The 24,183-nt window shown below is 39.5% G+C and overlaps 1 protein-coding gene across 1 annotated transcript in view; it reads left to right on the top strand.

The window, feature by feature from the left end:
• The window catches only part of lrrk1 (leucine-rich repeat kinase 1), a 92,844-nt gene that overhangs the window by 3,668 nt on the left and 64,993 nt on the right, over positions 1–24,183 (top strand). Inside the window, exons 2-3 of the mRNA XM_059349715.1 lie at positions 4,180–4,308; positions 23,664–23,860. Of these exons, the coding sequence (XP_059205698.1) occupies positions 4,239–4,308; positions 23,664–23,860 (267 nt within the window). The 5' untranslated portion in view covers positions 4,180–4,238. The remainder of the gene's footprint in view (positions 1–4,179; positions 4,309–23,663; positions 23,861–24,183) is intronic.

The following is a 24,183-nucleotide window of genomic DNA, read 5'->3' as shown; positions in this document are numbered from 1 at the left end:
ATGTCTTTGAACCAAGGCTATGATACTTTTGGATTTTTCATTAGTTTTAGTTTTAATTTCATTGTAAATTTTTGTTTCCAAATTCAGTTAGTTTTAATTAGTTTTTAGAGTGAGTTTGCTACTTTTGGTTTAGTTTTTTATTTCTTTTTATTTCCGGCTTTGTGTGGGGTGCGAGATTCAAAGAGGTCATAATAAATGTTGCCTTTATTTCCTTTGGTTTATCCATATTATCCCCAATAAGGTTATTAACTTTTACAGTTCCAGGTGTTTTGAATTTTGTTTGGAGTGTAAACATCCCAGTCTCAGTAAACATATTTACCATGTGTTCCTGCATGTTCACTAACCAGCAGCTGTTTAGTTGGAGCTAAATAAATACATTTCATATCAACCAAAAAGGATTATGCAGTGTTTCCCTACATTTATTCTGCGGCCGCTGTTGGATTTTCAGCAAAAAAAAACGTGATTTGTAATATCATGGTTGAATTGAAGACTTTCACTTGCACACAGTGAAAACACAACATCCAAAGTTTACAGAGTGTTGCTCCGGCGACACTTTTACCATAAAACCTAAACGGTTTGCACTATCAGAAAAATTCTAATGTTTTCTGAAAGTTGAGAAGTTGCTCTTTACAGCCAACATGGTGTCATTACAGTAATTTCACTCACGCTTCTCCTGGAAGCCCACAAAGCAGGAATACACACACTCAGGAAACACTGGATTATGTATGAAAAAAGTTGACAAAGATGAAAATGAAGGACATTTCCACTATAATTTTAGTTAGTTTTGTAACCACACAATACAGTTTCAGTTAATTATTGTTTTTTTTTTAAAAACTCTTAAACTTTTATTTCAGTTCATGAAAATGTTTTTCAATTCTAATTTCTGTTATTTTGTTTTCGTTAACTATGATAACCTTACTTTGAACCACACTGGCTCTCTTAAGTTCAGTTTGTGGATGTTGCAGAGGCGAGGTGTTGGTGTCAGCAGCGCTGAGGTCTGTGAGAACTGCCTGTAGACAATTATCTTAAAGTTCCCTATACATGTTCTATGAATGTAGCCCCTTGTTCCCTAGTTCCCTAGTTCCAACCAAAAACAAATAATTAGTCCCGCCCTGGTTGTTAGCAACCTGGCTGTGTGCTATTCAAATTGGAATCAACCCACATCTGACCCACCTCTTGACTTTGGTCGCAGAGCCACGTTCATCAACATAGGTTAACCCTTTCAAAGTTGGAAGCAGTCTTGGTATTTTCAGCTGCACTCTGTAATGCTGTAATAATAAGTACTGTGGCTGGTGGTCATTTGTTCTTTAACTTTGCCCAGGGGACACCTCAGGCACCTCCAAAAGTTTACGGTCTCACATTGAGAGGAGGCATTTTGGGAGATTTCTTTGAATTCCCCTTCAGTCCAATGTTTCATTGTTCTCAGGACACAATTAACAACTGCACAAACAGCTTCTGCTAGAGGTAATTTGAGACAACAGCAGTTTCCATGGACACAAGTGATGTGATTTAGCAAAGTAAGAATTCAAAATTGAGACATTGCAGTAACATCATTGCTACTCTTGGTCTGATACTGCAGGAAATGCACAACAGCTGGTTGGACTTTTTAAAGAGTTTTAGGCCTGGAAGTCTCCTTTGCTCTAGGATGTGCTGACCTAGATTTTCTGTGTTTTTGCAAATAATGAATGGAATTTTGGTGAGTTGCAGATGAATGTATAACATTTTTCCAACAACAAAAATTAAGTTCATGCTTAACTGTGCATTTTCCACTAAAGCAAGATTCTAGCAATGTGCCTGGTAGTGAACATGGTGATGGGCTTTATTTGACAGTAGTAGAGAAACAGAGTGAAAGGGGGAGGCACATGGACAGACATGCAGGAAAGGGCTCCAATCCAGATTCAAATCCGGGCCCACTGCTCTGCAAGGAATAAGCCTAAATGGTATGTGCTCTAGAGCTTTATTTAAAGCTGCAGCGTTGAATGGGTCCTCGCCCCTATAGAACGTCAGGGTGCCCTAGGGACTCGGCCGACGCAGCCACGCATTTTTGCAACCACCCGACACTGGCGCGTTACCCTGGGTTTGTCACACTTAGCAGCATTCTCTCTGTCCGGAAGTAAATTCAACGCGATGTCATGCCAACATACTTTAAAAAATAAAAATTCTGGAGACACTTTGTAATAACAAAGGTTTTAAGATGATACTGACCAAGCTTGAAGTCGACTGGGTTAAATATCTAGGAGGAGTTTGTTAAAGTACGGAGCCTGGAAATGGCCCAAAACATCCTCAATTAGCTCATTCAATTCAGGATGGCTGACTTCCTGTTGGTTTTAAGGTATGGATCTAAGAGGCTTTTTTGTACATCTACACATGTTACATCTGTGTACCACATTTTGTTTCTTTAAGTTAAACTACTGCAGGGGCTAAGTTAAAAACTGCATAAAAAATGTCACTTCCTGTCGCCTATGGGGGGAGCTATGACGTTGTGTCAATACTGATGTATGGCTATGTTCAGGCCTGGACTCTTATCACACATGACAAGTTTTGGGGCCGATTGGACTATGTATGCTCAAGTTAGAGCCACTTCCTGTTTATGGCGAGTACTTAAAATTTGCCGGACTTCCAGAGCCATACGGTTTAATTTAAACACACAATCTTTACAAAAATGCATCATCATCATCACTTTGAGGCTTTTCTGACCCATCTTGAAGTTGATATGGTGAACCGGCTATGGGAGGCGCAATGACAATTTATCAATATTAATTAATGGCTATGTGCAGGCCTAGACTCTGATCACACATGACTTTTGGGAAATTTGGGGCAGATTGGACAATGTAAGCTGAAATTAGAGCAACTTTAACTTCATGGCGAGTACTCGAGTACTCGATATGAAAATGCACAGTCTTCACAACAATGCATCATCAACTTGTTGAGGCTTTTATGACCAAGTTTGAAGCTGATTTGATTAACCTGCTTCGAGCAGGACATTATAGAGTAAAACTATTATTATTATTATTATTATTTTACAAATAAAATGTATTATTATTACTTCCTGTTGCCAACGGGGCGATATATACAGTAGTGTTCAAAATAATAGCAGTCCAATGTGACTAACCAGATAAATCCATGTTTTTAGTATATTTTTTTATTGCTACATGGCAAACAAGGTACCAGTAGGTGCAGTAGATTCTCAGAAAACCAACAAGACCCAGCATTCGTGATATGCAGCTCATAAGGGTGTGCAATTGGGCAATTAGTTGAAAGGGGTGAGATTGGACAAGGTTCGCTGACGTTAGATTTTTTAGACTTTGAGTAGGTAGAGTGTGACTTTTGCGAGTCATCTAAATTTGCAACGCCGCCACACCTACACCGTTAAATGAAAATGCAGTTTTCCCTAAAAAAATGTCTTAACATGTTCAGACTTTTCTGGCCAAATTTTAGGTGATTCAGGTGAACTGGTTCTGAGCAGGACATCCTAGAGTCAAACCTGAATATTGCATGTTACTGCCTGTTGCCACCAGGGGGCGCTATGACTCACACTGAATATTAACATGTCAACTGGTTCGGCCCTGGAGTCTCATCATGCGTGAGAAATTTGGGACGGATTGAACAATGCATGCTCAAGTTATTGCAACTTCCTGTTTTAAGGCGAAAACGCAATATTTTGCTGCCATGCCACGGCCACATACTTTAAGGAACACAAAAATTGTAGACAAGTTTTAATCAAACAGGTCTTATGATGGGACCAAGTTTGAAGTCGATCAGGTCAAAGCTGTAGGAGGAGTTTAGAGCCTGGAACTTGCCCAAACCAGCCAAAAATCGAAGTTTGACTCATGATGGACGTTGAAACTTTTTAGGGGGCGCCACTGAGGTACTTTGCCACGCCCATTCGCAAGACACTCACCATATGAAAATTGAGAGTAAAATAAACAATACATTAAAACTAAGGTAACTGTAATAGAGATGAAATGGTATTATAATGTAATTGAAATTATTAGATTGCATTCCGAATGTATTCACTTTTTTCATGATTTGTTATCTTGCAGATAAAAAGCATTTGAATTCATCATCAGTCATCAACACAGCTCCTAAATCTTTTGAAACACTTAGAGAATAAAACTAAAAGTCAAAGGCCTTTAACTGTGTGTATGTAACAGGTAGAACATATTTGTTTATGTGCAGGGTGACAGCTGGATGGACACCTCCCCCCCTGTGGTGACACTCTGATTGACTCCAGTGGGATGTCCTACCGGTCTGCTGGTCTCCCCCAGGACTCTGGAGGCACTGCCAGCACCATGGAGCAACAAACCAGTAAGTTTATTCTCTTGATGTACTCTTGCTGACTGCAAACTGAAATGTATTGATACATGGAACCTCTGCGGTGCTGCTTAAATCTAGTGAAAGCAGAAGTAAAAGTCTGCTGTTGTTTTCACACACACACAAACACACACACACACACACACACACACACACACACACACACACATTTTCAATCAATCAGCAGATAAGAGCGTAGTATAGCTGTGTGGTAAATGGCAGACTTCCTGATACTAATTATATTAGCAGATATACTTCTCTTTTCACTTCCTGTCTACGTCACAAGTGGGGACATGTGTTAATGTGTTGTATGATGTCTTCAGCTTGTGACCCTCTTGTGCCTCCATTTTATCAGGTTGACAGTATAACATGGTGCTCTGCACAATGGGCCTCATTCATGAAACGTTAGTAGATTTGTGCGTAGATTTGCACATAAAAGCCTACGCTACTAAAAACCTACTCCGGATTCATGAACGCTGCGGGAAACTCAGATCTGATCGTAAACACGTGTGTATGATCATGAATGCCAATCCATCGTAAGGTGGCAGCGCGCTCCCGGTAATCAGCAATTAGCATGAACCCCGCCCATGAATTGCTAATGACCACCATATAAGGAGGTGTGTAGAGGCATCCTGTCAACCTGTCAGTCATGGCACAAAGAAAAAAAGAACGAGAAAGAAAAAAGAATTTTTCCGAAGCGGAGATTGAAGTTATTTTGGGAGAAGTGGAGTCCAAAAAAATTTTTTTATTTTCATCTGTTAGTAGTGGTGTGACAGGGACAGGCAAAGCGAAAGCGTGGAGGGAGGTGACGGACGCAGTAAATGTGGTTTCTGTAGTGCAAAGAACTACGTCCGAGGTTAAACGTAAATGGTTTGACATTAAACTTGCTGCAAAGAAACGCATTAGCGCACACAAAAAAAGTACATCTGCCACAGGAGGAGGACGCTCAGAGTCCAAATACCCCGTTGGTGCGCTCTACAACGGCCCGAGTAGCCGCGTGCGCCTCATTGTATGCTCCTGTGGTGTCTGCGGGCTGGCCAGTGGGGTCATAAGCCACGGCGTCAGTGGGTAACCCCTATCCCCTATGGATATAGAAAGGTAAGTCCATATATAACACACACATGTGATTATGCAGGCTATATTCTTACCAATGAGCCAGCCGTCTCTCACAGCTCCATCCTCCAAACGTGTGCCAACTGCGCAATTACGCAGGATGAATGCGTCATGCGTCCCACCGGGCCACCGTGCCACAACGTTTAACAACACACACTTTGCGTCACAGATCAGTTGCACATTCACGGAATGAAAGTTTTTCCGGTTAATGTAAGCAAATGCATCACCGGATGGAGCCTTGATGCGTATAACACCTGGCATGTTTGCAACTGCGCTGAACCCCTGCATTACTTCTGTCTGCCGTTGTGCGTCGTATGGAAATTGGATATACTCTGGCATTAATTTAATGATACCTCTGAGAACTGCAGGCAGGATGCGTCAATTTACATAGATAATTCACAATTATGAGTTTAATCTGAATCTTAATCCCGCCAATTGCCAACTAATTTAACTAAATGTGTTATATTTTTAATCGTTTGCCATGTTTATATCACATGTTTCAAAGGCATCTGCGTATTGTGTACATAACAGAACGCATTATGAATTAAAATTGTAATTTCCAACAGTGACGAGCATTATTTATATGCGTTCTTAAATTTACACAAGCACTACGTGTGGTCAGCAGCATGTGTAGATTTTGTTAGTAGCTACGAAAAGATCGGAGCTACTAAAATATTGATGAATGCGGAGATGCACGTAAATTTCCGTCTGCGAACGGTTTACACACAAATTCGTTCTGCTCACGTTTCATGAATGAGGCCCAATGTCTTCCTCTTCCGGACACAATTTCGTCCCGCTACTACTCTTTGAGTTGCAGGACAAATTATATATCAAAACGTGCGGTTTGATCGGGATCGGTGTGCTATTACTTTTCTCTACGGACGACATACGTTGCGAAAAATTCGTATTTTTTAAATGATTATTATGCTTTTATCCTTCTGAGTCCAGTACGTGAGTGCATTTAATTTTGTTGTATTCCTGTGCAATGACAAATAAATTGAATCTAATCTCATTATTATTATGACAATAGTTAATGGTCATGGTGTCTTGGCCTGGTCTGGTGGTTGTGTCCGATGTCAGCTATCCTTCCCAGAGAGGAAGCAGTGTGAGCTCAGGGGTGACTGCGATTTCAGGCTCAGGATTCCTTAGGCACTATGTAGGGGTGTGCCATATCGTATCATTCACGATTATACCGATATATTTTTTTTATGAGTAAAAAAATGCATATCATGATATCGGCAACACTCCTATTACTTGGCGTAGTGACGTAAGGGTTTCCCACTAATAACCTAGACCGCTGCGGTCTGCTATAGTCTCATGTGCTGCACTAACGTCACATTTCAAGCTACTGAAAGTATATTTACACTATTCATAATATAAAGTAATTTTGCATTGTGTTGCCATTGCTCAGCAGAGTGTCTGTCAGCCACGAGCTAGCATTAGCTAACAATTAAAGTTGTGTTAATCACAGCTCCGGTTCTGAGTAGGGGAGGCAAACCAGGGAGTGCCTTAAGCTGCATTCTACCAAAAATTCCAGCAGGGGGCGCTAAGTTTGGCTGCAAAAAAATCTGCCCATTCATTTCAGTGCAAAATGAGAAAACTTCTCACTTGATTTATTACCTCAGAAATTTTTTTCAGGACAACACTATGGTCTCAAAGAATCGTATGATTTGGGGCGTGGCTACCTTTGATTGACAGGTGGCTAACACGGCGAGCCGTCATCAGGAGAGAAGTAGAACAATGTGTATCCACGGCAAACGTGTCAATAAAGTTATATATAACTTTATATAGATATATAAAAAAGGACGTTTAGCGGTTTGGTCTCATAACTTTGACCCTTTCACTGTATTTTTACTTAATGACAGTTTATTTGTTTGGTTGGACTAACAGACACTCCAAGGAGTCACTGTTCAGCTTTCTGAGGTCAGTAACATAGATTTCGTTTTTGTTCTTTGCTAGCCAAAGCTAACATCCCAGTTAATGCTCCAGTTAATGCTAACATGAATTAGCAGCAGCTTCTCTCAGTCAGGTTGAGGTGTAGAGAGGCTGTAGTCAGTGATCAGATCCCTCTCCTCCTCCACAGTCCAGATATGGTCTGCTCCCCGTATCGGAAACAAGATGGCGACAAGTGTAATGCTGAACTCAATGCCTCAAACGGGCCACAAACCAATGGGTGATGTCACGGTGACTACGTCCATTATTTATATACAGTCTATAGTTAATCACAAAAAGATGCTATTACTTCCTGTCATTGTCTAAACAATGCAGCTTTCAAAATAAGAGCACAGTATGTTAACAGAATCCACCACAGAATTTACAAGAAGACTGTAAAAATAAGATGCCTTGAATAAAACATACAAGAACCTTTATTCTACTTTACAAGAATTACTTTAAATTGGCAATGATTAAGATCAGTATATGTGATGGAATAGTGGCATTAGTGTGTAATGCGTGTAGTGTATATACAGTATATACACACATATATACACTGTATATATGTGTGTATCTATGTATATATATGTATGTGTATATATATGTATATGTATATATATGTGTATATATGTATGTATATATATATGTATATATATGTGTATATATATTTGTTAGAGACATACTTTAATACTGTAATACTGTAATATTTAATGGTAAAATCTTTAATGTATGCAGCATTTATAAAGTATTTTCTTGGCAGTTATATGGCAGAACAGCATTTGTTTTGATGGAAAAACGTTTTAATTTTTTCGGTAAAATATGGAATAAAATGACAATCTTAAACGTGAAATCAACAGTGCTAATATGCGTTTACCGTAATATAAGAAAACCGTATTTATTACAGTAAAGTTCTGGCAACCACAGCTGCCGTTTTTTTACCGTAAAAACAACATTTTTTTACAGTGCAAAAGATTGATGCATTTTAATTTAAAATGAACACAATTTGCTCCTCTTTAGATGTATGATTCTTTTTATTTTGTTCTACATTTTTTTTTTTATACATACTAAAAAAAAGAGAGTGGGCTGGTCCTGAGATTGCAGCTACATGGCATGCACAGTAACCATTCAGCTACCAAGCGTAACAGTGCAGTTCAGCTTCCAGTGGACAGTGTCAGATTCCAGTGGAGGTGAGGGAGATACAGGAAGCTCAGAGACTGGCATGGCTCTTAAACAAAGAACCTGCCCCCTCTCCCTCTCTCCTCCTGTTCCGTACCTCTCCCTCCCTGCCTCCTCCATCCTCCCACACCCGTCAGCGTGTGAATGGATTAGAAAGAAGGCAGATCATCCAGGGAACCCAGCTGGATAGAAGTCGCATAGCAGCTGAAGGGAAGCCATGAAAAGAAAGCGCTCAGCTTGAGATGTGATAGAGGCTGGGGGAAGAGGAGGATCCGCTATGAGCAGGTTAGTAGGAGAGCGGAGAAGACGGACAGGACTAAATGCTGACTGGAGCCTCGTTTATACGCTGCACACGCAGGACTGACTGAGCCACAAAGCTGCTCTGCACTGAGCTTTGACTCAGCTCTTAATTTACTTACATCAGATCAATTTGATGTTCCATACTGTAGAGCTCATGAACACAGTACTGGTTGTTTTAAGAAAAAATTAACCTGATTGTGAGATCACACAAATACATTTCATTCAAGTATGCATGGCTGTATTACACTGGCTTCTAATGGAAGATTTAAATGGAACGCGGTCTAAATGTTGCCTCAGATGAGCTGCAAGGAGCATTTTGAAAATGCAGTTGACACATTTTAAAATGGAGATATGTAGAATTATTTGCTTGAAAAATGTTGAAGGTCAAATGCATTGCAGTACTAAAAAGCATGGACATTGACATGTAAAAGTGGCAGAGTTGGAAGTTGAACTGCATCACCAAAGAGCTGAGAGACATTTGTTTAAAAAAAGTTGGAAGCTAAAGTGTCAAGCTGTCAAAAGCTGTAAGTTGAAATTAATTGACTGAAACAAGAAATGCTTTAAAAAAGCATAAAATGTTGAAAAATGTTGAATACAATTACTACAACTACAACTACAATGTCATTTAGCAGACGCTTTTATCCAAAGTGACGTACAAATGAGAGTTAATACAACTATTAGAGTGGGAATAATCAACTGCAAAACCACAGTCTGACTCAATATTTGAATCCATCATGTAGATCCACACACATCATTTCATAGTAGGATAGGACAATATGACAATATGGACATTTTATGTCATGATTTTCCTGACCAAAATAATTGTGATTCACAATATTGCAATCTTCAAAATATGATTAAAACTGTTAAAATGGCCCCAAAAACATAGTGGAATAACGTTATCTTTCCTTAAACAATTTGTGAAGAAACAAATGTTTTTATTGCATCAGATAGGACAGGCATCTTTTTAGTGCAGAAACAAAGGATACATCAGAAAATGGCAACATTGTGTTAGTCCTTCTAGCATGCTAATTTTTCACTTCTCTACCATGATGTAGCATGTTTTCTTCTTCTGGTGCCATTTACAGAAAAGCCTTGTGGAATTATTGTTAATGGTCATGTTTAAATGCATACAGTTTATTATATGAAGCTATTTAGCTTCGTAACTAACATAACCTAGCTGACATTAGCTAAATTCACTGGTGACCTGGCTGTAGTGGGCTTAACACTGCCAGTGAAGACACCGGTGTCATGTCAAACTAGCAGACCTAACAAATCCATTGGCGCATGTCATGATATCTTTAGTAACGAAGTGGAGAGGTAACACTCCCAAGGCAAGGCAAGGCAAGGAAAGTTTATTTGTATAGCGCAATTCAACACAAGGTAATTCAAAGTGCTTTACATACACATTAAAAACAGCAAGACACAATTGAAAACAGTAAAAACAGTCAATTAAAACAGGGAAATAGAACTAAAAATATAAATAGGATAAAATAAGATACAGCAGGATAAAAAAAAAGAGATAAAACTAGGACTGCAAGCAGTACTGAACGGGCCCTCGCAGAGTGGAGCCGTCGGGGGAGGAGCCGTCACGGGAGGACACGTCAGGCGCGGCGCTGTGGGCCCAGTCCCTATGCGTACAAAATCGCGTGTCTCCTACTACTCAGCTCAAAGTAGGTGTAAAACATGTTAGTTGCTGTAGCCAGCAGGGGGCGCTATGACTGTGTGTCACTATTGACCCGTGGGTATGTCCCGGGCTGGACCCTAATCACGTATGTGAAATTTGGGACAGATTGGACAATGTATGGTCAAGTTATACAGTCTTGTGTGTTATGGCGAGACGCCAAATTTTGCCGCCATGCCACGCCCACATAGTGTGACAGGCGGTAAAGATTTATACAACTTTTGATCCCAAAGGCCTTGTGAGGCTACTGTCCAAGTTTGAAGAGAATTGGATGAAATCTGTAGGAGGAGTTCGTTAAAGTATGCGACGTGGAAATGGCCCAAAACAGCAGGAAACGCCATTTTCGATCCAAGATGGCCGACTTCCTGTACGTTTTAGGGTATGGGTTCTTGAGACTTTTTGGTGCGTCTTGCCATGATACATGGACGTAGAAAATTTCGTATCTCTACGACATTCCTGTGCGAGGGGCTGAATTTTCTTGACTTTCAAGGGGGCGCTGTTGAGTCATTTTGCCACGCCCATTCCCGCGACCACAAGAATACGTAAATTTCACCAGAGATTTATATATATTCCAAATATGGCGCGTTTTTGAATATGATAAAGCCCCCAAAAAGGCGATTTACTTTTGGGAATAATAATAATAATAATAATAATAAAAAACGGACCAATTTCAATAGGGTCCTCGCACCGTTAGTGCTCGGTCCCTAATAATAAAAAGCACAAGTCAAACATTGTTTAGTTAAAAAGTTAGGGCAGTAGAGTAGAGCAGATAAGTGTTAAAGTTAAGAGTACGCTTCAGTAAACAATAGTGTTTTCAGTCCTGATTTAAAGGAGCTGATCGTTTGGGCAGACCTCAGATCTACAGGTAGTTTTTTCCACAGGTGAGGAGCATAATAACTGAAAGCTGCCTAACCCCGCTTAGTTCTTGTTTTTGGGACACGCAACAAGCCAGTTCCAGATGACCTAAGGGGCCTGGATGCTTCGTAGAGAGGGAGCAGATCAAGCATGTAATTTGGTCCGAGACCATTCAATGCTTTGTAGACCAACAGTAAGATTTTAAAATCTATCCTCTGACTCACAGGAAGCCAGTGTAGTGATTTAAGGACCGGTGTAATATGGTCCAGTTTCCTGGTGTTTGTGAGGACTCTGGCGGCAGCGTTCTGGATCAGCTGCAGCTGCCTGATTGATTTTTTGTTAAGACCTGTGAAGATGTCATTGCAGTAATCCAACCTACTAAAAATAAATGCATGGATAAGTTTTTCCATGTCTTGTTTGGACAGAAGACCCTTAATTCTAGCTATGTTTTTCAGGTGGTAATAGGCAGATTTAGTGATAAGCTTTAGATGGCTGTTGAAGTTCAGGTCTGAGTCAATAATTACACCAAGATTTCTGGCTTGATTTGTAGCTGTCAACGACATAGAGCCAAGGTGAGCCCTGATCTTAGAGCTTTCATTTTTAGGGCCAAGAATGATCACCTCTGTCTTCTCTGCATTTAGCTGGAGAAAGTTCTGGCACATCCACTCATTGATTTGATGAATACAGTTACTCAATGAGAGTAAGGGACTGTAGTCGTGTGAGGACACTGAAATGTAGAGTTGTGTGTCATCGGCATAAGTATGGTAGGAGATGTTGTGATGTTCCATAATCTGAGCTAGTGGTAGCATATAGATGTTGAATAGAAGCGGCCCGAGAATGGACCCTTGAGGAACCCCACATGTGATCTTAGTTTGCTCAGACTCATGGTTTCCAATTGACACAAAAAAGTCCCTATCTTGTAAGTAAGATTTGAACCATTGTAGCACAGTGCCGGTGAGCCCCACCCACTGTTCCAGTCTGCTGACTAGTATGTTATGATCAACTGTGTCAAATGCAGCACTGAGATCCAGTAAAATCAGGACAGAGGATTTGCCTGCATCAGTGTTCAGATGAATATCATTTAAGACTTTTTAAGTACAGTCTCAGTGCTGTGGTGTCGCCGAAATCCAGACTGAAATGTGTTAAAAAGATTGTTTTGCATCATAAAAGCATGAATTTGCTCAAAAACAACCTTTTCAATGATTTTTCCCCAGAAATGGCAGATTTGATATTGGCCTATAGTTACTAATTGTTGTGGAATCCAGATTAGATTTTTTTAGGAGAGGTTTTATTACTGCAGTTTTCAAAGTCTGTGGAAACTGTCCTGCTTGGAGAGAAGAATTTATTATCTGCAGTACATCCGGAGCTATGCAGTTGAAAACAGTTTTAAAAAAGTTTGAAGGCAGAATATCAAGGCAGCAGGTTGTGGGCTTTAATTTTGAAACCGTTTCCGTTAGTGTTGTGTAATCTAGGAGGCTAAAATGTCCTAGCTTGACTAGAGGATGGGAAGGCACCAGTGTTATCATTCCTGAGCTGGAGCTGCACACTGCTTGTCTTATCTGTAATATTTTGTTTGTGAAAAAGGCTGCAAAGTCATTGCATGACTTGCTAGACAGCAGTTCAGGAGGGACTGATGCTGTGGGATTTGTCAGTCTGTCTACTACAGAAAAAAGTGTGCGGGCATTATTACTGTTTCTATTGATAATCTCTGAAAAATATGATTGCCTTGCATTCTTCAGTTCCTGATTATAGTTGTGAAGACCCTCTTTATAAATATCGTAATATACCTGGAGTTTGTTCTTTCGCCACCTGCGTTCAGCTTGTCTACATACTTTTTTCTGCACTGTGTGGCGTTTCTCCAGGGTGACTTTTTCCTCCCCGACAGAACTTTGGTCTTAATTGGGGCGATAGAGTCGATAACAGTCATAACATTGGAACTAAAACTGTTAACAAGGTCATCAACTAGAGCTGAGGGCAGGGTTGGTGATGGTGTAAAATCCTGGGTGAATAATGCACAAGTGTTTTCATTTATATAGCGCTTCCTGATTACCTCTGCTTCACCTTTTGTAGGATTGGCAAGGGTGGTCATTTTAAACAAAACACAGTAGTGATCAGAAAGAGCAACATCGTTCACCACAACCTCAGAGATATTAAGACCTTTGGTAATAATTAGATCTAATATGTGTCCTCTGTTATGTGTTGGATCTGTGACATGCTGAGAAAGCCCAAAGTTATCCAGAATATTTAAAAGTTCTTTAGCACACCCATCTTCAGGATTATCAACATGAATGTTAAAATCACCTACTAAAACAACACAGTCAAAATCTATGCACACAACAGACAGTAGTTTGGCAAAGTCATCAAAAAACCTTGCATCATATTTGGGGGGTCTGTAGATGGTCAAATAGATTGCTCTATAGGGTGATTTTAACTGAATGGCAACATATTCAAAGGAGTCAAACTGACCATAAGACATATTTTTGCATTGGAAGCTGTCCTTGAACAGGGTGGCAACTCCACCTCCTCTCTTATGTATTCTTGCTTCACTGAAGAAACTAAAATTTGGGGGGGTTGACTCAATAAGAACTGCTGCACTATTATCCTGACTTAACCAAGTTTCAGTTAAAAACATAAAATCAAGGTTGTGCTTGTGAATAAAATCATTGATTAAGAAAGATTTGCCAACCAGAGATCTGATATTTAAAAGAGCTAAATGTAAATCCTTAACAGGAGACGCTGGTGAGTTTGGAGGATGACATGCTATACTCAGTAGATTAGGAGAGTTAATTGAACTCTTTTTATTTCTCACCAGTTTGATCCCTTTTCTGTTACCTATTATCACAGGGATTGAGAAAGCTGACTGAACTCCATGGGGCCCTGACTGTTGCTGGAACAGAGCAATCTTGATATTGATATCAGAGCCTGGACCCGACACATATCAGTCAGACTCACAGATAAGTCAGGCCAAATATTTTTGTGGTAAACTATTATGAGGGCTGTTTCCACTACCGGGCAATACCCGGAATAAGGCGGGTCTCGCTCGCCGAAGCGACCCTATTTTGAATACGAGCAATCCGGAGCGGCCTTTCGTCAGGACTTTTTTAGTCCCTGTAGAAGATCAGGGTCTTTTTTCTCCCCTGAAAACAGCCTGGTTACTGATTGGATAGATCGCTAAGCAGGATGTGATGTAGTACTCTACACGACAACAACACACGCCATTTGTAAAAGCCGGCAAAGCAGTGTTCCCAATTTAGCGACTTTGTTGCTAGATTAAGCAACTTTTCAGACCCCCTTAGGGGCTATTTTTCAAGAAAGCCACTGGAGACAAATCCATGCCGCTCAGTGGGGGAGCCGCTAACGGTGACTCTTCTTAACGAGCCGGAGGCTCAATGGAACTTCAATGGATGGACAATAGGGACAGAAAACATGGGCTGAATCAAACCAGGGATGCGCCTTATACCACTTTTTGATTCGGGCGCTCGTGCTATGTTGACGGAATCCTGCATGTGTGTGATCCTGCACCACAGTTGACTCTCAGTTGTCTGATAGTAATGTAATAAGAGCTTTGGCATCAGCGATGTTCAGGGAGATTTGATGACCTTTCAACTTTTTTAGGATTAATATGTTTTCTTATTAATGCTCCCATACTGTAGCCTACAGATAATTTTTGCAATTGGCTGGGATCTGAGTACAATGAGAGCTGGACCACCTGCAGACATGCTCTGGCTCCTCTGACAGCATTTCGACTAGGTATGAACAATTTGGACTCTGGAATATGTCAATTTGGCCTCTGTGAAATTCTAAAATTGTGTGTCCTATTTCACTATTAATTAATTTGATTTACGCCTATATTCATACTTTGTTTTTGTCTGATCCAGGTATGATGTCCAGATATAGATACTTAGGTATTCGTATGACTGGAAGGCCATTGTTGAATCTGTATTGGTGTTGATACTGACCTTATTAAATGGATTGGTTATTAGCATTGGCCATTACTTGATCAATCTACCACGTCTCATTTTAAAACTAGCATCGCATGAGATTATGTTCTTCGTCTCAGTTGTCAAACTAGATCATAGATGTTTGTTTCTGGCTGCCAGAGTTAGGTACCATCAATGTACCTACCGTGCTAGCGAGCCTTCATAGCCTAATGCTAGCACATTAGCTATTGTTTGTTCAACAGTTCTACTTCAACTTAAAATTCACTTTTCTCATTTTGCTGTGAACATATTGTTAACAATATTTAACTTTCATTCTGATCAGAGTGTTTTTTGTTTACCGATAACTTAATGGAAATCTGGAAACTTCTTATTTCAAAACGAAGGTGAGGCACATAAAAATGCACATTGATGTAACAACCTGAAATGCTGCCACTTTGTATACAGACCCTGAAGGGAGCCTTGTATCCATTGTGTCTGGGTGTGACAAAGTAGCGATATTTGATGAGGAATAAACTGCATACCCTGAAGCGTACGTGGGGACCGGAGGCTTTTTGTTGACTCCCGAAAACATACAGCAAAATAAGAAGAAGGAAGAAAAGCCAGCCAGAGGGCAGAGTCTCTGCAAATACACATTTCTAGTGGATCTTAAGAGTTGATTGAGAGGGATTATTGTTTTATGAGTCTATACATTTAAGAAAACCCTGCATATTATACCTAAAAATTGTCAAAACAGGTTGGATTGGCGCATCCTTAGCTGGTATATTGTTCTGCCACTGAAGGTTTTTATGACTTTGTTCTCTCTATAAGATGATCCTGTTTGAATTATGCCATGTGAACAGATTGTCCTCATGTCTCCTCCTCCTCCTCTGTAGTAGGCCTGGGCGATATATTGATATAAAAAATATATCGATATATTTTTAGATGTGATATGGAATTAGCATATATCTACATAGTTAGCACACACTTTATACATATATTATAAATTATACAAAAATAATAATACATAAAAATCACTTAAGATTAAAATTCAGAAAATAAATGAATATAATTTTTGATATTCATGATAAAGAATGGTTAATGGTTAAACTATGGAACAAGAAAATAATATTAATGTACAATAATTCTGTGTGTTTAAGTGAAACCAAGGTCACATCTATTTTCATTTAAGATATATGCTTTTATTTAAATGTGCACTTTATGGAGCTTTGATTTAATAAAAGGATACTCCTGTTGTTATACAGTATTTATGTTCACTTAAATAAACCGTTTCAATAAAATTACTTGTGACATGTCATATCTGACTTTGACTGAACATTTCCTCTTACTTTGGGATAAAAATATCGGGATATATATCGTATATCGATATTTAGCCTAAATATATCGGGATATGACTTTTTGTCCATTGCCCAGCCCTACTCTGTAGTCACATCCACTGCTAATCACAAGGATCTCCTTGCTTCTCTTTGGTCCCCATAATAAAGCCAGAATCAACCATATGGACAAATGAAATGAAATTGATTCATTGAGATGTTGCCATCGTCATCCTTCTAAAGATCTCCTTTTAGCTTTCCTAGACAGATCATGCAAGGCTGTGATAGGGGAGTATTGATTGTGAATGGGAGGCGCATGTGCGTCTAATGGTTTCACTCCCTCAGGCTTTCGCTTTCAGCCTGCAGCCCAGACTCTTTCTGTCTGAATTATTCATAGGAAAGCCATTGGGCTGCAGGCAGCTGGCACACCTAGCTAAAACACTTAAGGAAAGAGGAAACATAAATGTTCAATGGTGAAATGAATAACCAGTCTGACTGGCAGTCATGCCCAGATTCAGCAGCATGTGAGGGCACATTGGATTATATTTACAAAGTTATGAATAGGAGTTTCATATTATTTACCAAGAAATGTATCAATTCAATTCTGTGCAACAACTTTTTCTGCACAGCTGAAAATGGGAACACGTTGGTCTGACTCCTGTTAGCACGGGCCTAACATTACCTGTGCACTGCCTGGAGCGATGATCATCATTTACTGCTCAACCTATTTGGTTGAGCAATATATGCTGGGTGATATATCGAAATAAAAGATATATTGATATATTTTGAAATGTGATATGGAATTAGACCATATCGCATATATATCGATATAGTAATTTTTTTCTTTATATATGAATGCTGCCCTTAATAGGGTTTGTCATAATTACTTATTTTGTAATGTTCGTTATTCTTTTCTCATATAGATATATTTATTTCAGAAAAAGATTGGCCTATTTTATTTCATAGGTTACTTTTATTTAAGATATTTTTTTATTTAAATGTGCACTTTATGAAGCTTTGATTTAAAAAAAAAAAAGGTACTCCGGTAGTTATACAGTATTTATGTTCATTTATACAAATGGTTTCAATAAAACTACTTGTGACATTTCATTTTTTGGCTTTGACTGAAAATTTGCTCTCACTTTGTGATAAAAATAGGATATTTACCAACTATCGATATTCAGCCTAAATATATCCGGATATAACTTTTGGTCCATATTGCCCCGCCCTAGGATGCTGCAGCTCTTTTTGTTGTTAAACCAACTTTAAAACATAAACCCATGCACACACAAACAAATAGAGCACAGAGCCACACTCAACCATAGTCAATGAGGTAACATTAAGCTTAGCTCCCGTTAGACTGTTTGATGTTACAGGTTGCAGTTACTGCTAACGAACAAGTCAGCAGCCGACAGTTGCGTGTACAGCATTTCCTCTTTGGGACATAACAAGACTGCAGTCAGCTCTCTCCATCACGTTGTCCTTGGCAACAAGCTGGGCCTCTCCTCATCACAGGCGCATTGTGTCCAGCAGCTTCTCCAACTTTGACACACCAGCTAGTATGGTCATCTCTAACTTTTTTGGAGCACCCACCCCATCCCTTATTTTAAAGTTGTTAATATACGTGATCCAAATCATATTCTATATTCGTATTCATTATATGTAATGAAGACCAAATGCTTCTTTAAAAACTTTGAAAATTGGTGGTCGACCGATATGGGTTTTTTAAGGCCAATACCGATTATTTTGACATCAGTCTGCTGATTTTTTTGGGCCGATTCTTGAAGCCGATATTGCCTTTTCTCCCTCCATTTACATGATAAAAATGACACAATGATAACAAATGTTATGCCTCGAGTAGCCTGGCTAACGCCATATACCACCAATTCATTTTTCCGTAAAGGAGGCGTGGTTTACGGTCCTCCAGAGCCTTTTATTGGGCGATACGAATGTCTATCAAAAGCGTCTGTATGTAGCTCTTAGCCAATCGTATCAGTTATACCAGATGACGTATGTAGAGTGACAGAAATTGATGTTTACACAGCCAGACTAGCCCATCTCTACTTTGGGACTAAAATGCTCAATTCTGCTTCTGCAACGTTTTTCTGCAGCATGTTCTGACTCTGGCTGCTCACAGTCTACCGGCCGTGTCTGTGTGTGTGTGTGTGTGTGTGTGTGTGTGCGCGTGTGTGTGCGCGTGTGTGTGCGCGTGTGTGTGTGTGTGTGCGTGTGTGTGTGTGTGTGTGTGTGTCTGTGAGAGAGTGTTGCTTGCTGCTTTGCTTCTCCAGTTCTCGCTTTCTGCAAGATTATTTATTTTTACGCCTTATTCCCCCTCATATCATTCAGCCACACACCACATCCACTGATTTTATGGGCAATAGACGAGCTGCTGCGGGTCTCTGGGCGGCTCCGCTGTCCCCCGGCTCATAGCGAGATCACCGGCGTTACAGCAGCGAGCGGTAGCGGGGCTAGTTGGTAGATTATGCTTTTGCTAAATCCTGTCTGAAGCAAGGCTAAAACATCCTTTTTCGTTGTGAAACAGGAGTGTAAAGTCAAACGTTGTTCTTCTTTTAAAATAAACTTTGGCTCTAAACTAGCCGTCTACAGCTAGATCCAAAGAGAGCTTCGGCTCTGTTGCAGCCATGTTGAATCTGTAAGAAAACTACAAGCTTCCGTCTGTAGAGTAGTACGCCTCATTGTTTTGCCGTCCCTCCCCGTTCTGTGATTGGATCCCTAAAACAGGGCTAAGAAACAGCCGAAGACACCAGACCCTTTCGCAGTTCGAAATGAAAACGCGCAAGGCAGTATGGGCCGATGCCAATACAGTTGGTCTAAGTCTATTCTAAATCAAAACAAACTTGCAACCATGCTATTGAAATGACAAGTGAATGATTTTAACTCATGATAATGAAGAAATACTCCAGGTCCCTTCTCTAATCCATCTCATCATCGTTGCGGATGAGGCCCACCAGTATTGTGTTGTCCATAGACTTGAAAATGGCGGAGCAGTCCGTAGTGTGGACTGCAGTTGGCTGAGCAGACATCCCTTGGATTTAGAGTATGGCGACTGTGGAGGATATGTTCCAAATGCATAATAGAACTCTAACAGAATACATGGTATGTAGATTGAAGCACATTATGGACACATTTAGTCATGCACCTTTAGCAGTGTGCTAAGGGTAGCACAACAAACAGAGTGCCTTCAAGGAAGTAACACTATGATGAGCACAAATGAAACACTGAAACTGGAAAATCCCTCTGTGGGTCACAATCAGCTTAAACAACAACAGGGACAGGGAGTTGTGTAATAAGACGAGGGCCGTGTGTCATTGTATGTGAATGAAAACATCGAACATGCTAGCGCACATTAAACAGTGTAACCCAGATGACCAAAAACAAACCTGAGACTATGTTTCCTTTTAAATTTGTTGCCTTTCGGTCATTTCAGTGTTAAAGCATAAGAGATCCTTTTCAGTTTTACAGCCTGTTCTGACTGTTGCCTTTTGGGATAGTGTTTGTTCAGTGTAATACAGTTATGTATGACAGGTCCTTTATTTTTGTAATCAAGATAGTTTACCAACATTTCTAGTGGACAAGATGCCAACTCAGTCCTGCAGCAAGATGATTGTGTCTGTGTTTGACACTCACACTGCTATCTGAAAATAAATGCAGAGAAACATTTCCTTATGCATTTGTCTTTTTCCTGCCGTTCTGAGCTTGCACTGAACTGTGTGTCCTAAAACAGTGGTTCTCAAATGGGGGTACATGAAGGCACTCCAGGGGGTACGTGAGATTTTAAAATATACATTTAAAAAGTAGCATCCATGTGCCAGCCACTCTCTCGCATATGTTCTGGTTTTGTTCAAAACTAGACAATTTCTGGCAGTCAATATTTAAAACTTTTTCAGATGTTTTACAAGTACCTGTAGAACCTTCTGCCATTACTGCCATATTTGGAATAATTCCTCAAGATACTCACCTCAACCACCGGGCAAAGAATATGATAGCTTTTGCATCTCTCCTAGCTAGGCGATTAATACTTTTTAGGTGGAAGGAGAAACTTTCCCCAACCTTTAAGATGTGGATCAATGATCTTCTACACCACTTGGTATTAGAAAAGATTTGTTATTCTACAAGAGGATGTATTCAAAAATGTTATGCTATTTGGAAACCTTTTTTGAATTATATAGAGAAATTAGATGTCACTAATATTGGTGCTCTATATGACTCATCCTGTATTCGGTATAATCTGTAATCCATAAGGACCCTCGTTTACCTATTGATTTCTTATTTACCTGTGTATCATGCTATTTTGCTTTAACTAATGTATCTGTTATTATTTTACTTTATTATTATGTATTTATTTATATATACATATATATTATTTGAAATTTTAATCTTATTGTTGTTGTTTTTTGTTCTTGTCGGGTTTTTTTTTTGTTTGTTTTTTGTATACATTCTGATATGTACGTGATACATGTAATACAAGCAACCACACACAAGTTCAATTAATACTAGGTTGTCGAATGGTACAGTAATGTTGTTGCAGGGATGGGGCTCTGTTGGAGCGAGGGGGGAGGTGATGTGTTCATGTTATGTATTGTATTTGTATTATTGCAGATCATCTATATTTCTGAATGTATGTTATATTTTAGGAAAATATAAGTATAAGTTCATAAAATGCATTTTATATTCAGTAGGCTATTAAATTTAATGATCCTAAAATCCCAGAGTGTCCCCCATACCAGGATGGTTGGACCCAACCTGTCATATGCCACCTGGCATCACCTGTCAATCACTGGAAAACTCAAAGATGGAGTCGTGGTTGAAGCGTAGCAGTTATAGTTTTAAATGGTTATATGCTCACTGTTTTTACTACATTAGTTTGAATCACTACATTTTAGTGATGAGAAATATTTGCAATAAATTTAGTCATGGATTATTAACAATAAAACTAGTTTGTTTTTTTTTTCAAATGTTTGAATTTTGGATGTGTTTATCAGTTTCAAAGTTTAATAAATCAGACACTGATGGCACAGCGCTCTGTTTTTAAGGCTTTTTTTTCCAACCAAAAATGCTTTGCCCTGGTTAGGGGGTACTTGGCTGAAAAAATATTTCACAGGGGGTACATCACTGGAAAAAGGTTGAGAACCACTAGTCTAAACCAAGGCAGGGCTTCAGACTGTCATTTAGTCACATTTTGGGACCATTTTGGTGACTGCATTTTATTGCTGCCCCTCATTTTTTTTCACATTGCCTTAGCTGAATTAAAAGAAGGGGGGGATTGTCCACTAGATTGCATTTTCGGCCAGACACACAGAGAACAGGCAGTGTGTAGTGACCAGGTGTAGTGAAGGTAACAGCTCAACAAAAACAACTTAAGTAAAGCCTAGAGAATACATTTTTCCACCTGCTTGGTCCACCGTTGTAGGTTTACACATTCAAAACGTGTCTGATATAAGAGCAAATAGAAGTGAAAATAAAAGCTATCTGTATATATATATATATATATATATATAATATATAATCTTAAAACCTCTACAGCAGTATCTGTGTCTTCTTGTTTTGTTTTTTTACTCACAGGGGTGTAACACAGGTCTGATTTTATTTCCGTTTTTGTTGTGAATGACTAACTGTGAATGACTTTATACAGTACCTTTTTATTGGATGTGTAACATTGAGTGGTGGTGTGTGGTGTTTATGTGATTCTTCCCTTTTTTTTCTTAACTAGCAGTGAATCGGTCACTCTTACAAATCACCGTTCAAGTCCCTTCACTAAAAGCCTTGTTTAAGCCATCTTAATGTTCATCAGTGAGCATATTTGTTTCACTTTTTTTAAAGCACGAATTCCAGCACAGCAGCAGCTCTCCAGACTGTTTCACAGCAAATGTTTGATTCCTGGACCATAAACTGAATCCCCCTTTACACAGTTTGGGTCCTCTATGTACTGTACTGCACTTTAGATAGATTGATGGCAATAAAGTCTCTCTTATCTTGTTTAACCTTGAATTAGAAGTAGCTGTTCATGTTTATGTAGCCAGCCAGAGGCTCAAATGCTAGACTGTTAGTCTTTTTACAGTGTGTACTAGCTGTAGCTGCCGTTCATGCCATGACAGCTTCTTCACCTGACCTAATTCTGGGTGTATGCTTCTCACAGCACTACAGTAATGTAGTGTAGTAATTAGGGCCGGGACTCGATTAAAAAAAGGAATCTTATTAATTAAAGGCTTTGTAATTAATTCATCCAAATTAATCGCATTTTAATCGCATTTAATATTTGACCTGAGAACAGTGAGAAGTAATTTTTTTCTCATGGATTGAATAATGACTGAATACATAAGCTTAAGCAGCAAAAATATTGTTTATTTTTGTTCAAGTCCAACAGACCAGTGCAATGTTTGCCATTAAGTGTAGCAATAGCATATTTAGAAATATAGTACATTTCAGAAATCCAGGTAGCCTATAGGTAGGTAGACCTTCTGTAAACTATAATACTTTGGTTTTTTAAGTAAAACACAATCCACGCTAGCTACCACACTAGCCGCTAGCTGCTATATGTTTTGCATTGAGGTGATACTTGAGGCTGGATGTGCTGTGCTGCGGTGATATGTTAATTCCTTGTTGCATAGCAACACAACCATGCTCTTATTGACGCTTCCATCCATTGTTTTTTTGTAACAAAATGTCCCATCATCCACGGGGCCAACCAAAGCGCTCTCATCAGCTTCTTCCTTCATGTTCACTGTGGTTTGTTGTTGTCTGAACTCATGAACGCTAGTTGGTGCTCCAGTATAATCGGTCCGCCTGAAACTCATCCAGTGAGAAATGTTCCGCGGTGCAAAAATAATCGCAATTAAAATGCGTCAATTTTTTTAATGCGTTAATTTTTGTGTAATTAATTCATCTTAATTCATGTGTTAAAGTCCGGGCCCTAGTAGTAATGTATGATGTGTTCAGGATGCTGCCATAAGCCTCCTCACATATACTCTTTTTGAATCTCATCTGTTCCCACTGTTTTCCCTCTGTGTCTGTTCTTAGCTTCATCAGGCCCTGGGGACAAAATGGGTGCCAAGGCATCGCTGGAGGTTCAGGGACCCAGCTCTGCACTGGTTCCCTCTCCAACTCTGGAGAACATTCGGTCAGCATATGAGGACAGAGATGGGGAGGCTGCCAGAGAGCTGATCCAGCAAGCCTGCTGCATAGAGTGCAGTGCAGGGATGCCCCGCATCGATGGGGTGAGCACTTTACTGATTATACACTCTACATAGTCAGTCAGTGTGATAGACAGGGTTGGTACGGGTGCTTGAAATCCTTGAAAATGCTTGAATTTTAATGTTGAATTTCAAGCTTTGAAAAGTGCATGGATTTTGGATAAAGTGTTTGTAAATGCTTTAAATTCTTACTGTATTTCTCTTACAATTTGACTATAGATAACCACATTTTCAATGGAAAGCAGGGGTGTCAAACTCATTTTGGTCTGGGGGCCACATACAGCTTAATCTGATCTCAAGGGAGCCGGACCAGTAAACTCATAGCAAAATTACATAGAAATAACAAT

The sequence above is a fragment of the Centropristis striata genome, chromosome 2 (genome assembly GCF_030273125.1).
Source record: "Centropristis striata isolate RG_2023a ecotype Rhode Island chromosome 2, C.striata_1.0, whole genome shotgun sequence".
In the NCBI taxonomy this organism is placed as follows: domain Eukaryota; kingdom Metazoa; phylum Chordata; class Actinopteri; order Perciformes; family Serranidae; genus Centropristis; species Centropristis striata.
Note: the sequence above shows the minus strand (reverse complement) of the source record. Positions and strands in the feature narration are given on the sequence as shown.